Raw genomic sequence first — 18,110 nt, forward strand, 5'->3', positions numbered from 1 at the left:
CTGCGTCCCGTGTTGTCCGGGGGAGAGAAGAGAGAACCGGACAGACCTCATCACCCAGAAGCAGGGGAGTGGCAGACAAAAAGCATGCGCAGTGACAGCCAGTTTTCCCGCCAGCAGCGCCAGAGCAGATGTGTGTGTAGCGTGCTCTGCTTCGTGTGCAGCAGCACCGCAATGTACCGCAGTCGGCTACACATGAGCATGCCACTGAGCCCAGCAGCAGAGGAACGACCATGAGCTCCGTTAAGCTGAGTGCTGCACTCATGGGGGCCGTGATCAGGACTGTTCGTTGTGTCCCTCTTTGCCAGACAGCACGCCGCAGATCTTCCTCGACAAAAGACTGTATGCAGCTCCCTTGACTTTGGATGCACAAGTTTATGGACTAATTGGCTCAACGGGTAACAACCGGAGACAGCCTGTTGCTGCCAGAAGATATACCGTGAGCTATGGAATCTCCTCTGAGGACATTGTACCAGCCATTGCCAAGACTACAACCCTCATCGGATCATCCGTGGCAGAGGAAGCCACGAACATAAGTTGATTGCGTGGACTGTTCTTACATTGTTGTTGTCTCTTTCTCCATCGTTTGCCCTTTAACTGTTCTACTCCCTGCGAGGAGTATCTTTACTGTTAAATTAAATTGCTAATCCTTACTCTGCCTTTCTTGTGTTACTGCATCCCACAACCTGCTTACACTTATTTTCGTGCAGACCTCCAAATTCAGCAGAACATCTAAGTCTTGATTCAGACAAGTGTTTTTCACAGTCCGAGTTCAGGTTGCAATGCCCGGACTGAATTTTGATAGGTTCTATTACCTGTATCTGTAATGACATATAGAAATTTCCAACCTTATTACCTTACAACAACCGTGAGATCTGCAAACAGGCACCATACTTCCTGTGTCTATAGTGTTGTCAGTCATTGCTTTCACTTTAATTACAGACTCTGTGCAGATGGATTCTAAGCGTAAAGAAAAACTATCGGAAGAATGTAGCCTATCACAACTGGAGACATGCCTTCAACACAGCACAATGCATGTTTGCTGCCCTGAGGACTGGCAAAATTCAGGTATTTGACTAAACCCAGATTAAGACAACTGATACCGTATTTAGGCCGGGATCATACTTGCGAGAAACTCGCAAGAGTCTTGCATCTCAATACCCGGCATTGCCGCAGGCACTCGGGACCGGAGCGCTCAGCTGCATAGAAATACATGCAGCCGCACACTCCAGTCCCAAGTGCCGGCGTCAGTGCCGTGTATTGAAATGCAAGACTCGTGTGAGTTTGTCGCAAGTGTGATCCCGGCCTTAGAGTGAATAAATAAACAAACGAGCTATAGAAATGTAACTCCAGATCTATGGCCTCAAGACTCGCTAATCAAGGACTGTGATGTGGCCTCCTATTTACTTCTATGCAACAGTCAGTGTAAGGATTTGCTCACACTGGCATATGTCACGTCTGAATGCAATCCGATGTTTTATCAGATAGCATTCGGCCCAAGGTTATATTGTGGGGCAATGCAGATCTGCGATTAATTTGTCATGCCGATGGAAAAACAATTTCAGCGTGCTGTGACTGCCTCCGATATTTGTATCACTCACACCCATACAAGTTTACGGGTGCGTGTTAAACATCGGACTGCACTGGGCTGCACTGCACCTGTTCTGCGATTCTCTCCTGCGGGTGTATCAGATCACACTCAGATGACACTCCAAGTGCCATTAGTATAATCAGCCTCATTCTCTCGCATGTGAGCATACCCTAATTGGAAAAGCATTAGTGACCTCTTCAGTTTACAATTATTCAGACATGGGTATGTTCACACAGAGTTCTTTGTGGTGTAAACATCTAACGTGGTTTTCCCCAAAAAAATCAGCTTTAGGGCTTGTTCACACGTTCCTTTTTTTGCTGCGGATTTTTCAGCTGCAGATTTGGAAAACCCGCAGTTGAAAACCGCGGTGGTTTTCCCTGCGGTTTTTTGTGCAGTTTCTACTGCGGATTCCACTGCGGGTTTCCAACTGCAGTTTCCTATTGGTGCAGGTGGAAAACCGTTGCGGAATCCGCAGAAAGAAGTGACATGCTACTTTTTTTTTTCCGCAGAAAATCCGCGCTGATTTTCAAGCGGAAAAACGCAAAGTGGGCACAGCGGTTTTTGTTTTCCATAGGGTAACATTGTACTGTACCCTGCATGGAAAACGGCTGCGGATCCGCAGCTGCAAATCCGCTGCGGATCCGCAGCAAAAACCGCAGCGTGTGAACATAGCCTTAGGAATCCTCTCATTTTTCCAAAATGTTTTCAGATCTGACATGGATTTTGAAGAGCCTTTTAAATTGTTTTGGGTTTTTTTCACAGCTTTTTGTTGCCTTTAAACCTGACAGTGTCAAGTGTGGGGCAGATTTTATTATAAATGCACATCAAAGATGTGACAGGAAACTTTTTTTTTCAGCGGCAAGATTTTCGAAACCTTGTAAAAACTCACAAAGAATTGGAAGGGGACTTTGACGTGGATTTTTAAGCAGATCTGCTTTAAAATACATGTCAAAAACCTCTGTGTGAACGTAACCTTAGACTTATTTGTTCCAAAATAACAATTTTTTATAACAGTTCAACAGGACACCAAAATGAATATGATATAATTTATTGTATGATGGACAAGGGACTTTGTTCTAGCATTTGATGGATTTAAAGAGTTTGGATTTCCTTACCGATCTAACCTTTATCACCAACCCTGTGATAGGTATTAAATCATGCAATTAGGAGAAAACCACTTTAAATAGAACTTTTTGGGGGTTTTATATTAGCACATAAACATATGAATTATTGAATGTGACAAATATTCTGTCACATCTGGGTAAACACTTTACTTAAAAAATTTGAATAGTTTTCAATAATGTATTTTTATTGAAAGGGTTGGTCTCAAGTACATTTTAATACTTTCCAGCCAGCTGCACTTTCAGCTCTCTAGATAGTCTCCAAAGACTAGGAAACAGAAAAAACTGCCTGAGGGGCATGATTTGGCAAAAATAAATCTTTTTTTTTTCATGATTAAAGGGAATCTGTCATCAGAAAAATGACACACGTTTCAAAAGCAAGTTTTTATATTGAACATATTTTTAAGAATGTTTGTTCATTTGTTTAATTAATTTTCCATTTCATTATGTATATTTAACATCCTGAAGTCTGGAAGTTTCTACTTCAGTCATTGAGTCAGACACTTCTTTTTTTGTAGAAATCACTTTCCATTAGTTATTTGATCATCATTAGTGATGAGCGAATATACTCGTTACTCGAGATTTCCCGAGCACGCTTGGGTGTCCTCCGAGTATTTTTAAGTGCTCTGAGATTTAGTTTTCCTCCCCACAGCTGAATGATTTACATCTCTTACCCAGCTTGATTACATGTGGGGATTCCCTAGCAACCAGGCAACCCCCACATTTACTTGTGCTGGCTAACAGATGTAAATCATTCAGCTGAGGCGATGAAAACTAAATCTCCGAGTACTAAAAAATACTCGGAGGACGCCCGAATGTGCTTGGGAAATCTCGAGTAATGAGTATATTCGCTCATCACTAATCATCATCACAGTCAGGATTTAAATGAAAAGTAACACCTTTATATACAGCTCTGACTGCCATTCCATTCCAGTGTCAGTTGAATTACAACCAAAGTACACCTCATTCTACTTAATGTGCTTCTTATTAGGTGATCACCTGAACCAAGTCTTATTTAACGAAGGAAAGTATAAAAAACCCTGCTGTGGTGTTCACAATTCTCTTGCAATAGGACAAGCTGGATGACAAAACAAGTGCTAGTAATATCCCAAAAGTACCATATTTTTCAGACTATAAGACGCACTTTTTTCCTCCCAAAATGTGGAGGAAAATGGGAGTGCATCTCAGAGTCCAGATATATTGGCTCTGGATAAGGTGGGGGAGCAGTATCAGAGGAGCAGCGGGTCACAGAGACAGGAGCCGGCGGATCCGGCTAACTCCTGTGCCCACTGCTAAAGAGAAATAAATATGCACTGCATTCCATGCCCATGGGCGTGGAGGGCAATGAATATTCATTTCTTCCTGGCATTCTGGTATAATTGATTGGCCCCATCCAGTTTCTGGTATGATTGATTAGCCTCATCCCCTTGCTGGTGGAGCAGCCCCCAGACGCAGGACGACGGGGTACTCGGTACCGGGTCTATCGGTTCTGAGGATGTCACAGTGGCCCGACCCGGTCCGTGGTCCTGCTAAGGGGCGCCCAATGAAAGGTGTAGGTGGTGGTGTAGGTCGCGGTAAATAACGAGGACACAGGGTTGCAGTCTCTTTACCTTTTTACTGAAGGCTTCGGCATCCGCAATCCAGAGCACTGCTAACAGGGCTGGCTGAGACCGGCCGGTCCGAAGGCACATCCAGAGTTCCCTTTGCAGGTGGAAATCAGTGCCTACCTACTAGCGCCTGGGTGTTGTAGTACTTCCCTGCTGAGCACCACGGGATAGTCCTCACAACTGTCGTGTATGTTTCTGTTCTTTCTCTCCGCCCCCCAGATGATATGGATAGGACGCACCCGTATGACGGGGTAGGCCTGGAGTTATTTTATAGGGACCCTAGAGACGCCCCTCTCCCACAATTGCCTCCGTTGTCTTCATTAGGTGATTTAGGTGAGGCAGCCAACCTAAAATTAACTGCCCTGCCGTTGCTTTGAAGTAATTCGTAGAGCCCAATACTTCCTCGGCGTTCCGGCCACCGGCTACGCGCCTCAGTAGGATGTTGCCGATCTCGGGGCGCGACTCCTACTGGTTCTATCGCCTTTTTGCTGTGATCTCGTTTCTCACTTCTCCACAGTATACTTTGCTTCGTGTCCTTTCTTAAGATGCCGCAGCAATGAAGTGCAGGCGCAGCTCCGTAACCATCTGTCCTTTCGCTAGGCCTCTGTCAGGATCCCACCCCTGACAGGGACCCCCCTGGATCTTCCCAAGCAACGCTCTTCTCTCACTAGATGTTACCTGGGCAAAACCCAGTCAGCTTCTGCCTAACTTCCTATCCAACCCCCAGTTTTACAAAAGTGTGAGGAGTGGCCTAATACATAGAACCCTTTGCTCCCCCTGGTAGCCGGAGTGTGAAGTGTAATGTGTGACTGTGATACCTGGTCAGGTGAACGCTTTTAGTGCCATCAGACGTACCATCACTCCCCTTAGTGGCGGAGCGACAGTACTGCAACGACCAGGACTCTGGGGCACTGCACTGGTATGATTGCTTGGCCCCATCCAGTTTCTGGTATGATTGATTGGCCCCATCCCAGTCCTGGTATCCATGGCCCCATCAGAAAAGATTAAAAAAAACAAAAACATTACTCTTACCTTTCTCCGCTCCCTCGCAGTCGCAGCGTCATGCTCTGGTGCCAGCAGCTGCTTAACGCTTGTAAGCAGCACATGGCAGGGACATCATGCGCTGCTCACAAGCAGAGCACAGCTGCCGGAATACTCACCGGGTGTTCATCAGAGATCGCGGTGAGTATCCATTACTCTTCAGTAGGGTTGAGCGACCTTTACTTTTATAGGATCGGGTCGGGTTTCACGAAACCCGACTTTTTCAAAAGTCGGGTCGAGTGAAATCGGCCGATCCTATAAAAAAGTCGGGGTCGGGGTCGGCCGAAACTCGAAACCCAATGCAGTGCATTGGGTTTCCAATGGTTCCCAGGGTCTGAAGGAGCGGAAACTCTCCTTCAGGCCCTGGGATCCATATTTAAGTGTAAAATAAAGAATTAAAATAAAAAATATCGCTATACTTACCCTCTGACGGGCCCTGGTACTAACCGGGAACCTTCCTTCCTTAGAATCAGCCTTCCAGGACCTAGCGGTGACGTCGCGGTGACGTCACGGCTTGTGATTGGTCGCGCGGCCGCCCATGTGACCGCTCGCGCGACCAATCACAACCCGCGACGTCACCGTGACGTCACCGACGGTCCTGGAAGGGCTGATTCTTAGGAAGGAAGGCTGCCGGAAAGAAGCAGGGCGTGTCCGAGGGTGAGTATATACCTAATAGGAATATACTCACCCTCGGCTTCGTTCCGGCAGCCTTCCTTCCTAAGAATCAGCCCTTCCAGGACCTTCGGTGACGTCACGGTGACGTCGCGGCTTGTGATTGGTCGCGCGAGCGGTCACACGGGCGGCCGCGCGACCAATCACAAGCCGCGACGTCACCGCGACGTCACCACAAGGTCCTGGAAGGCTGATTCTAAGGAAGGAAGGTTCCCGGTTAGTACCAGGGCCCGTCAGAGGGTAAGTATGGCGATATTTTTTATTTTAATTCTTTATTTTACACTTAAATCTGAATTCCGATACCAATTCCCGATATCTTAAACATATCGGGAATCGGTATCGGAATTCCGATTCCAGATTCAGAAGATCACCGACTTCATGGCCGACCCCACACAGGGGTCGGGTCGGGTTTCATGAAACCCGACTTTGCCAAAAGTCGGCGACTTCTGAAAATTGCCGACCCGTTTCGCTCAACCCTACTCTTCAGCAGTGCGCACTGTCAGCCGCCTGATTCCTGCTGGGGCTGGCAGTCACGTGTGCCGATACTTAAGAGAAATGAATATTCAGAATATTATTATGGATACTCACCATTAGTATTGTTGTTTCTAAATGATTATGAACTTGTTTTTTTGCATTATTTAAGGTCTGCAAGCAATGTATTTTTTTGTTATTTTGACCATTTCTCATTTTCAGAAAATAAATGCAAAATTTATTGCTTGAAACTTTGGAGACCTGTTGTTAGTAGTTTATAGAATAAAAGTACAATTTAAATTTTACTTTTATACCTATAAAGAGAAAAATCAGACAAACTGAAAATTTTGCAGTGGTCTCTTAATTTTTGCCAGAGATGTAGATACTACAGGATAACTGTACTTGCAATAGATGGTCACTCACTAGTGATGGGCGAGTATGCTCGTTACTCGAGATTTCCCAAGCATGCTCTGGTGTTCCCTAACAAACAGGCAATCCCTACATATATTCAGGTTATCTAGCAACCACAAATCATGCAACTGTGGTGATACAAACTAAATCTCCGAGCACGGCAAAATACTCAGAGAACACCCGAGCATGCTCAGGAAATCTTGAGGAATGAGCATACTCGCCCAACACTAGCCACAGCTCACCTGCTCCCCGTCCTGCACAATGACCTCTGCAAAGTTCACAGAGCATTCCCAAAACATTCACCAACAGAAGTTAATAAACATATCAATAAATAAAAATAAATATATAACTATGCTCAATAAAGCTGATTTAAAGCATATCTCTAAATGCAAACAAATGTAAACCACTCAGGCAACATGTCCACTCCATAGTCATGTACCAAGTATAGTATAAAAAAATGTGTGAACAGAAAATAAACCACAGAAGAAGGTACACAGTCAAGTGCCCGCTAGGACCCTGGGGTGCTCGGGCCGGGTCCAGTGGTCATTAAAGGGTTAGTCACGGTGGGAGCCACCCGGTCAGTGGTCCAGGATGTCCAAGTTAAAGGGAAAGTCTTTAAAGGTGTTGTTTTGAATAAAGAATGTTCGTGAAGCCATCTGTGGTATTCAGAGATGACCAACGCTGCTTAAAGGGATCCACTGGGAATGATGGTACTGCATCAGGGATGGTATGGCTTCCCACAGGTGAAGCTTAGTCCCCAGGGCTCCTGGTGTAGTGGATAAAGATGACAGGCGGTGTAGTGCCGGAAAGAATTGGAGAACACAAGGTTGCAGTCTCTTTACCTTTTACTGGTGGTATGCAGCCACAGTCCAGGGTTCGGATCACAGGTGATGGTGGGTCCAGGCAGCCTGGAAATGAATGAGAGTCCCTTTAACCAGGTGGGGTTCGAGCCTCCCTTACTGCACTGTACTATGCATCCCTTGCTGCCTGAGGCTTCTCACAAGGTCTTCTCTCTTTTTGTCCTAGGACAGTACCCGCATGGCAGGCAATGCGAGCCTTTTCACAGGTGTCTCCACAGCGGCGACTCCGGGCTCTATATGTTGCTGTGCCTTTGGGTGTAGTTGTGGACAGGCAACTTTAAATCTCCTGCCAGTTCCTGCTGTGGGGCACACAATCCCACACAGCTTCGGACTCCCGGTGTCCGGATCCTGCGCTTCAGTCACAGCTCCCCTCCAGCTGCTCACTTCTCCTGTGCTCCTTCTCCCTCACACTTTCCTACAGACTGAACTAACTCCTCCTTCAAGCCAGAACATATATAGGGAAGTTCCCCTCAAACCGGGTCTAGAGCTCCCCCTTCTGGCCTGGAGTCAGAACATGTTGCATGTATGTGTTACCTGTTAAAGGGATCCTCCTCACCTCAGGCATTGCATCACCCTCCCCGAGAAGAAGGCAATACCACTCTGGTACCCGGACTCCTGGGGTGCCACAACAGTACTTTAGGTAGGGATGTAGAATCCTCCTAAATCTATGATAAAGACAGTAAGGTATTTTATTACTGCACGGAAAAAGGAAAGGCCTCACTTTCTTTCACTTGGGATTTTCGAAAATAAATAGATGTTAGAAAAAAATATTTATTGTTACCTGGTTTAGGGTACTTTAATTAAAGCATCCTAAAACTAAAGGCATAAAAGAAAGTATTACTCCAAAAGCTGCTGTTAATGCCATTCTATACATGTATTTCTTCCTATAGAATAAGCTCAGTGATCTAGAGATTTTATCCTTGATGATTGCCACATTAAGCCATGACTTGGATCACAGAGGAGTTAACAACTCATTTATACAAAGGTGAGAGCAAATCTGACCATTTTTATTATGATAATGATTGATTATACTAATCCTTTACGTGCGAAGGTTGCAGCTTTGTGAATGCAGTCTCTGTGCAGACCCAGTCTAGGTAGACTGCCATAAATCAGAGGTCCACTTCTTCCTGCTTAATAAAGGTTTCTGATTTACATGACAATTAATATAACTATTACTATTGGAATTTTGCCTCCTTTTTTCTTTAGGTTGACCTTCTTCACAGTTTGCTTAGCCTTTCAGTCCCCACATGACAATTAATAATATAACTATAAGGCCGGGGTCACACTTAACGTATGAAAAATCGGTTCGGGTCTCCCTGCCGAGAGTCGCACAAGTGTTCTCCATATGGTCATCCGTGTGTAATACGTTTGCAATGCGATGATGAGATTTTCTCGCACCTATGTATCCGTATGACATCCGTATGACTTGCGTATGGCTTTACATTTCTCACTGCTTTTCCCCATTGAATTTAATGGCTCAATGGGCTGAAATGAAGAAAATGTGTGCGTATTTCTCACAAGTTACATGGATGGTCCATGTGGTGTCTGATTTTTTTCTCGCATCCATAGACTTGCATTGGCGAAACTCAGACGATATACGCATACAATCACAGAAAGCTGCGATTTTACACGCACGTCAAATATGCCTGAGAAAAATACGGTGATGTGAGCTGCCCCATAGATTAACAGTGGTCCGAGTGCTATGCGATGTTTTCTCACATAGCACTCATCCGTATTCTACGGTAGTGTGACCCCGGCCTTACTATTAGAGTTTTGCCTCCTTTTTTTCTTTAGTGTGACCTTCTTCACAGAGTTCTCAGCCTGTCAGTCCTCACAAGGCTATTCAGGACATAACTATTAGGCCATGTTCACATGTTCAGTGTTTGGTCAGTATTTTACATCAGTATTTGTAAGCCAAAATCAGGAGTGGGTGATAAATCCAGAAGTGGTGACGTGTTTCTAATATACTCTTCCTCTGATTGTTCCTCTCCTGGTTTTGGCTTACAAATACTGAGGTAAAATACTGACCAAATACTAACCGTGTGAACGCGGCCTTTGTTTCGCCTTCTTTTTTTCTTCACAGAAGGTCCACAAAATTGCTGTTGGTGAATGAGCATATGATAAGACCTGTCCAATTCTAAACAGCTTTCCTATGTGAAGTGTTTTTCAATCAGTGGAGACTGATGGACAGGTCTGGCTTCATGCTCCTTATGGTAAACAGCATAATGTCTCAAAAGTCGCAAGACATTGTATTCACAATGGGGAAACTGAGAGTTTTTGACATATGCATTTAAGTGTTTAAGAAACAAGTGCGAAGAAGAGAAATTAGAAAGTCTCTATTAAATTGTGACACTATTTTATACTTCAACGCTGGTGTTCCCTTAATTTTAAGCTTACGGATAAATATGATGCATTGCTATTTATTGAACATGACAGGTGTTTCTTCTTTTAGAGGTTTTATAGGTAACGGGTGTGTTTTGTGGCTCAATTGTGCCTTGTTAACATACGTATTTTAGGTTCCTTTTCTGTGTTGGAATATGGGCTACGAATAAGAGCGTGACTAGCGCTCCAAACTTATAAGTTGTACTCATTTGTCTATTGTCCTCCACTCTGGTTTTGTAATCAATCATCAAATATAAAGATCACATTTGTTTTTACTTCCCAATTCTGGGCTTATTGTGGCTTTTTCCATGCTGGTCCACCAGCAGCCTGTGTGAAGACAATAAAGCTGTGAAGTCTGTGCGGAAGGCTGCTCTATCAAGAGAAAGAAAGTGAACTTGTAATACTACTATAATAGTAGGTGCCACAAAATCATGTCCTCAGAACATTGGCTAAATGGAACTTGACAGCAGGATCTACATATATAAACTAATTACATGGCTGCATTTATTTTTTAAATCTGATGACAGGTATCTCCATTATATGAGACAAGTTCTCAGTATGTAGCGATTCTCACCTGCATTGATCTGGGAAATCATTACCTGCACAGGTCAACTTGTGACATTTTATATAATTTGTGCTTATGGGCTCATATTGCTTATATATTCTTTGATTCATATATCAAATATGTAATATATACTGTCCTGATACGTACACTGTTGTTTATTTTAAAGATATTTTTTATATATTTTTTCTGTATTGCTACTATGAATGAATAAAGATATTACTTTGAATTATATGACCAAATTTTGCGATCCTGGTATATCTATAGCTCTGGTGGTTGGGTTGTTTCTTTAGAAGGACGTAGATCTGGAGATATATTCTGACGGAATATAGACTGAACTGGATGGACAAATGTCTTTTTTCAGCCTTGCTAACTATGTTACTATGTGGTGCTCTGATTAGCTATTCATCTGTATGGCATATGACAGGTCATTGATCCAAAAACGACGGCATCTGCGCTGTAGCATGATACGGGGGTTAATATGCATAATTCGTTTAATTTACACATACAGTTTTGTTTAACAAAATATATATTTTTTTTACAAGCAAAATGGCGCTGGCGGCCACGCCTGTGCAATAGTATCTATCGCATTGGGAATCTATCACTTGATTCATGCTGCTTGAACCATGGGCAGTATGAATGAGAGCCTAGCTGTACAATCACACGTGAGAGTCCTGTCAGTCACCAGGTGTGGGCCTGGGAGAATCCAAGAGTTGCTCCAGAATATTCTCTCCTTCTGGTCCCTATTTAGATTTTCTCACTCAAAGCCTAGTCTATCTTTCTCTGAAATACTGCAGCCTTTTAGAAATAAGCTTCTGATTCATGCTGACCGTGGTTTTGACAACATGAATCTAATGACAGGTTACCATTTAATATTGTACTTGATGGACTTAGATTTTTTTTAGAGCCCGCTACCGTGAAACTATCCAATGTCTGTTAGCTTTGATATTAGATGGAAACTATATGACTGGCATTTCAATGTAAACCTCCATATTTTTATTTTATATACCCTTATTCCTATATTTTGTAAGATAAAATGAATGTGTACTGTCAATAATAATATTTTTTTTTCACGTATTCTAGGAGTGAGCATCCATTAGCCCAACTCTACTGCCATTCTATTATGGAGAATCACCACTTTGACCAGTGCCTCATGATTCTAAATAGTCAGGTTAGTGAAAAGAGCATGTTTTAACGGAGGCATCAAAGCTGTATTCAATCACTTCTGTCCCAGGAGGTGAGCGAGGCTGGTGACATCCAGGCATTTTGGCACATCATATTGTTTGAGGAAACCACAAACCGCATACTGCTATATGGGCTGTGTTGGGACATTATTATACATTTTTTATTATTATACATTTTTATAGTGCCATTTATTCCATGGCGCTTTACATGTGAATATGGGGCAAATACTGACAAATACATTAAACATGAGCAAAAAACAAGGCACACAGGTACATAAGGAGGGAGGACCCTGCCCGCAAGGGCTCACAGTCTGTAGGGGATGGGTGAGGATACACTAGGAGAGGGTAGAGCCTGTTGTGCGGCGGTTCAGTAGGTTGAGGATAACTGCAGGCTGTAGGCTTGTTGGAAGAGGTGAGTCTTCAGGTTCTTTTTGATGGTTTCTATGGTAGGCGAGAGTCTGATGTGTTGGGGTAGAGAGTCCCAGAGTATGGGGGAAGCACGGGAGAAGTCTTGGATGCGGTTGTAGGAAGAAGAGATGAGAGGGGAGTAGAGAAGGAGGTCTTGAGAGGATCGGAGGTTGCGTGTAGGTAGGTACCGGGAGACTATTTCACAGATGTATGGAGGAGATAGGTTGTGGACGGCTTTGTATGTCATTGTGAGGGCGATAGGAAGCCAATGAAGGGCTTGGCATAGGGGAGAGGCTGGGGAATAGCGGGGAGACAGGTAGATTAGTTGGGGAGCAGAGTGTAGGATGGATTGGAGTGGTGCTAGAGGGGAGTCCAGAGAGTAGGAGGTTGCAGTAGTCAAGGCGGGAGATGATAAGGGCATGCACTAGTGTTTTTGTGGTGTCGCGGTCAAGGAATGCGCGTATCCGGGAAATACACATCATACAATGTGGAGAGCTGAGTGGGGACTGTGGGAGCATCATGTTGGGAGCTGTTGATCAAGGTACAGGCTGTATAACAGAAGAATATGATTTATAAACTTAGTAGTAAATTATATGGTTTTGATTAGCTGCTACAGGTAAAATGCATGTTACTATAAGCCCTATTGTAACATGTATTAACAGTAACAGTGAGTCAACATACGCAATTCTGCTTAATATTAAGTTATAAAATTAATATAAAACAATAATTATGAGGAAGAAGGAACGTGTCCTTCAAAATATGTTTTTTTACCTAAGAGCCTGTCACATAGGGCTGGTGACGTCATCACTACCACACCCCCGCTAACCTCACTCCCACTGCACACTGCCCGCTTCACTAGGACTGCACTGGTATCTGAGGAAAGCCACACTCATCTACTCGAGTAAGTGCCGTATTCACAGTAGTGTCACTTGTCAGTAACTGTAGTGCGGTATTTATTTGATATTCATATATATAGCGCATGTGCAGGACTCAGGATTGCACACAGAGCCTGTCAAACTCCAAGCAGCTTCAGCCCTCATACAGTCTGTGAGCGCCAGTGTGTCCTATTACGTTTTTAATAATAATGAGTAGAATTAAGTTTGTCTGGTTGGTTTGGCCCTAAACAACAGTTACATAATCTCATGTGGCCCACCTCCGATTAAAAATGATTCTGATTGACCTCATATAAAGTTTAGCTATCAGAAAGACAGAAACTCCTAGTGTAGATACACAAGACCAGTAATTTGGTAAGTGTTTGTTGAATCACTCCTCTAGACAAGTTATGCAAAGCAGGCACAACACTGTATAGCATATGGGTGGCTCCTCCGTGTAGCTACAGCTACGCTTGATGGTTCTTGGACTCGTGAGCACCGGAACTGAAGATATGGAAAAAATGCAAACTTTGTGAGCGCTGCCAGGAGTATGAGAGATTCAAAGGTCGTAACGAGTAAGGATTCATTGATACTACACATTTCTGAGACGATCGGACTCCTTCATCAGGTAACAGTGACAGGATGTTACTCCTGACCTTTATATCTGTATAAAAGTCAGGGGTAAAATCTATACTACTAGTTTAGACATACCATGGAACACTATAAAGTAGGCAACCAAGAAGTGGCTTAAATTTGGTACCACAGCGACATTACCTAGAACTGGACATACCTCAAAAATTGATGAAAAACAAGAAGAAAATTTACACTGAAGCTGCCAAGAGGCCTACAGCAACGTTAAAGGAGCTGTAGGAATGTCTGGCAAGTACATGTTAGGGCTAGCAGAACTCACTGAGTATAGATAGGTAGCTACAAGGTGCATTTGCAGCCCGGGATCCACCGTGCAGAGATAACTGCTGCGAAGTAACGGCGGATAAGCTCTGAGCTCACATGTGGTTTAAGCTTCACCCCGTGTGAACTGGAAGCGATCTCTGTTGACTCACAGAGTCGCACTGTACACAAAACTATTACCCTAAGGGTTGTGCTTGCTCTGGAACTCTTCTGTGCTAACCGCACACATGAAGGAACCAAATGCTAAGCCAAGGCTAATTGCCCCCACTGATGCTAGCTGCCTGCCTGAGTGTACAGTCCCAAAGCTACAGCCTCACATCACATATGTATAGCGTGGCATAGTATCCACTGGCATAAGCCAAACACATTTGATACTAGCGCATGGCCGTGCAGCCATGCAAACCTTTTATAGTTGCAGCTCTGCAGGACCTTCCTGGTGGACCAATAGGAGCTGCAACAGGGCCTGAGCGAATGACCCCCGACCTCCAATGAGAGGTCCTCCCGTGGGCATGCTCAGTGCGTGAAAAGCAGGACTTAGTCCCAGAAAAGCCTGGTCGCCACTGACCAGTGCTGGCTACAAGTGCAGAGCCTGGAAAGGCAACAGTAACCATTCGCACAGTATCAGGCTGGGACCGACGTCTCCGCTGAGCAGGCTCCACTGCGGCTGGAGATGAATGGGAGACCGCAGCGGACATGGCTCGAGATTCCCCCTGTGCAGCTGCAGGAACCCGACGCCTAACACATGTGACAACAATTTTTCACATTTTTCATATGTCTGGTTTGTGAGGTAGGGTTGCAAGACAGAAGCCTTTCATTACAAACAACAACATCCAAGCCTGTCTGTTTTGGCAAAGCTTACATCAAGTCTCAGATCATGTAAGAAAACGTGTTATCGTCAAATGAGACAGAGGTTGAACTTTTTGGCCATAATTTAAAAGTGTGTTTGGTGCAAAGCATACACTGCACATCACTAAAATAAACCTATACCCAGAGTGAAGCATGATGGAGGAATTAGTAGGCTTTATGTTGTTTATTTGGCAGATGGATGTGGAGGAATTTACAAACATTTCCAAGTATAAGTCAATTTTTCTAAAAAGATGAAGAGAAATTAAACCTTTCATGAAGACAATGACCCCAAGCACACCTCCAAATTAACAAAAGAATGGCTTCACCATAACAAGTTCAAGGTTTTCAAATGGCCCAGCAAAAGATCAGACCTGAATATAATAGAAAAATGGTGGGTTGACCCGTAGATGACTATACAGAGAAGAGTGGATAAAGATTGTCAATTTTAGATGTTCCATGCTGATAAGACTTCTGCCCAAAAAGACTGAATGGTGTCATAAATTCAAAGGCTGCATCAACAAACTCAGAAACCCAAAGAAGCTTAAATGCCCCTAAAATATAACTTTTAATTATAATGTCAAAACAAACGTCAAAAACATGGGTGACTATACCACATACAAAGTGACTATCCCATGAATCGAGGAAGGGGTGGCAATAAGTGTTAAAATTATCCCTCTATTTTTTTTCATATTGCTACATACACCTCATGCATTGGCTATGTGATAGGATGCCATTAATCTCTTTTTAGTGGAACTCGGTCTTGATCACGTAAAGCATTTAAATTAACAAACTGTATATGTAATCAGGATGGTATCTGGGTTTACACCTCTAATACACTTTGTTAGGGGTGTACTAGGGTCAGAATGGAGAGCCACCGATGAGTGAGGGCGCCATACCATGGAAACTTAGTGTGTCAACCTGCACTGATAGGCAGGTAATACATTAGGGAACTTCTAAGGTCATTCAGTCCATAACACACAGTGATTTAACCTCTCCCTCAATAAGACCCTCACAGTGTTTGTCTTTTGCTGCTTGTTTTTATTTTTGTATATATATATATCACAATACATGGACTTGCGAGTTCATTTGTTTAAACTTTATAATTAAAAGTTATATTTTAGAGGTCTATAAATTTCTTTGGGTTTGTGTGTTTGGTTTCGACCCCCACTTAGCTTTCTTGATCTAACCTTGCTTCAACAAACTGTTAGATTAAGGATATGCATATCAAATAGTTTATATACTGTTTGTGCATTATATTAGTTTTTTATTTTTATTTTTCCACCCGAAGATATTTCATTTTGTTTTTCAATTGAATTGTACAGATTATGGGTAACGTTAAAGGCATGAAAAGTTCTGAAATGATTCTTTTGAGTGTGATTTTTCTTACGTGACAAAAAAACAGCATTTTAATGAGGGTGTGTAGAATTTTTATATCCAGTCTATATGAGAACCTAGCCTTAAAAGAAAACAAAGCTCAGAAGACGAGGCATTTATATGAAAAAAATATACTGAACCTATATAGTCCTGGTCTATACTATATCGCCGGCAAATTAGGATTCATTTTTAAGGTGATAGTTTCCTTTTAAGGAGTTAAGCAAGATAATACAATATAAAACAAAACTAATTTAACATTTAGTTTGTTTAAATTAATGTAAAATATTTTGGTGATGTCACCTTTTATAATTCACATATAAAGCTGAGTATCCGCTGTTCAGCGCATTTACTGCATATCCTGTAGAGATAACTGCCAGTTATGAAAGTGTAAAAATATTTTGATCTGACCTTAACGTTGGTGTATCTATGGAGTAAGCATGGAGTCTGGTGAATGGACCTATGATTTAAAGAGTAAAGTTTGGATGTCTTTTTTTTCTCAGGGTAATCAGATCCTAAGCGGTCTTTCTGTTCAGGACTACAAGTCTGCATTGAAGATGATAAAGCAGGCTATCCTTGCTACAGATTTGGCTCTTTATATAAAGTAAGTCCAGATGATCATCCAAGGATTGTCTTGCATATTTGATTTATTCATATTCAGTTCTCTAACTGACCAAAAAAGGAATGGCTGAGATATTTTCCTTGGCAGTGCCTAGTACTTGCGTGCGTCATAAGCAATCTGTCTTACAGCCTTCAGCTTCAAGTTTCATATTGGGATCCACCATGATGTTACTGGATGCACTTGCCCTGCTTGTATAATATCAGTATCATTCAGGCTTGGCTGTAAATTAATATTTAAAGGTATGAAAATGAGACTCTTTTCTATCTTTACAGGAGAAGAGGAGATTTTTTTGACCTAGTTAAAAATAGGAATTTCAGGTGGGACCATTCAGCACAAAAAGAATTGTTTTTGTAAGTATTTTTCTCAGGAGCTGTTTTCTAATTTGACTAAGGGCAGAGACAGACTGCCCTATTTCTCGTGCGAGAATCGCATCGCACTGCACGGACTGGCATGGCACCTCTCCTGACCTGAGCAAGACAGTATGATATATTTCGATGCAGCTGTCAAGCTCAGGTGAGGAGAGCCAACAGCCAGTATGAGGATTACGATGCGATTCTCGCACGAGAAATACGGTAGTCTGTCTCCGCCCTAAAAGCTGAAGTATACTAAATAATGCTACTTTAACAAGTCTGACATTCTGGATCCAAGTCTGGGCTACCAAGCGTGGACCAGCTGCAGATCTTTTGACCCTAAAGGTATGTATGAAAAATTGCCTGATTTTCTCCCAGAAAACTCAGATGATTTTCATCCATATTGTCATCCATATTTTATGCTTGTCCTCTGTTTGTGCATTTTTACATCCATGTGACATCCATGTTTATCCATTAACATTTCAAAATGTACATTATCAACCCAAACCCTAACTAACAACCTCATAGGCATATATGAGGCTGTTGAGTTTGGTTCAGGAGACCGGCACCTTGGATCGTGAAAGTCGAACATGTGAAACTTGACTTAGTGTGTTAATGACATATATTGCTACAGGAAAATGTGATCCCTTAATGACCAGGCTAATGTATAGCTTTGGAACCAAAGAATTTTCATGGTTTTATTATGCATTTATTTTATGGAGTATAACTTTGCAAATATTTCCACATCCCATTTCCGTTTGTACTGGCAGATATGGCTACTATATACATTTTTAAGCAACAAAAATTGGGACAAACAGATGTTTTATAATTAA

General features: G+C 42.8%; 1 protein-coding gene across 2 annotated transcripts in view; it reads left to right on the forward strand.

The window, feature by feature from the left end:
- PDE5A (phosphodiesterase 5A) overlaps positions 1-18,110 on the forward strand; it is a 498,536-nt gene that overhangs the window by 406,721 nt on the left and 73,705 nt on the right. For both annotated transcript variants that reach the window (XM_077278445.1, XM_077278452.1), the window contains exons 13-17: positions 940-1,065; positions 8,662-8,756; positions 11,799-11,886; positions 16,809-16,909; positions 17,200-17,277. In XM_077278445.1, the coding sequence (XP_077134560.1) occupies positions 940-1,065; positions 8,662-8,756; positions 11,799-11,886; positions 16,809-16,909; positions 17,200-17,277 (488 nt within the window). The remainder of the gene's footprint in view (positions 1-939; positions 1,066-8,661; positions 8,757-11,798; positions 11,887-16,808; positions 16,910-17,199; positions 17,278-18,110) is intronic.

The sequence above is a fragment of the Ranitomeya variabilis genome, chromosome 1 (genome assembly GCF_051348905.1).
Source record: "Ranitomeya variabilis isolate aRanVar5 chromosome 1, aRanVar5.hap1, whole genome shotgun sequence".
In the NCBI taxonomy this organism is placed as follows: domain Eukaryota; kingdom Metazoa; phylum Chordata; class Amphibia; order Anura; family Dendrobatidae; genus Ranitomeya; species Ranitomeya variabilis.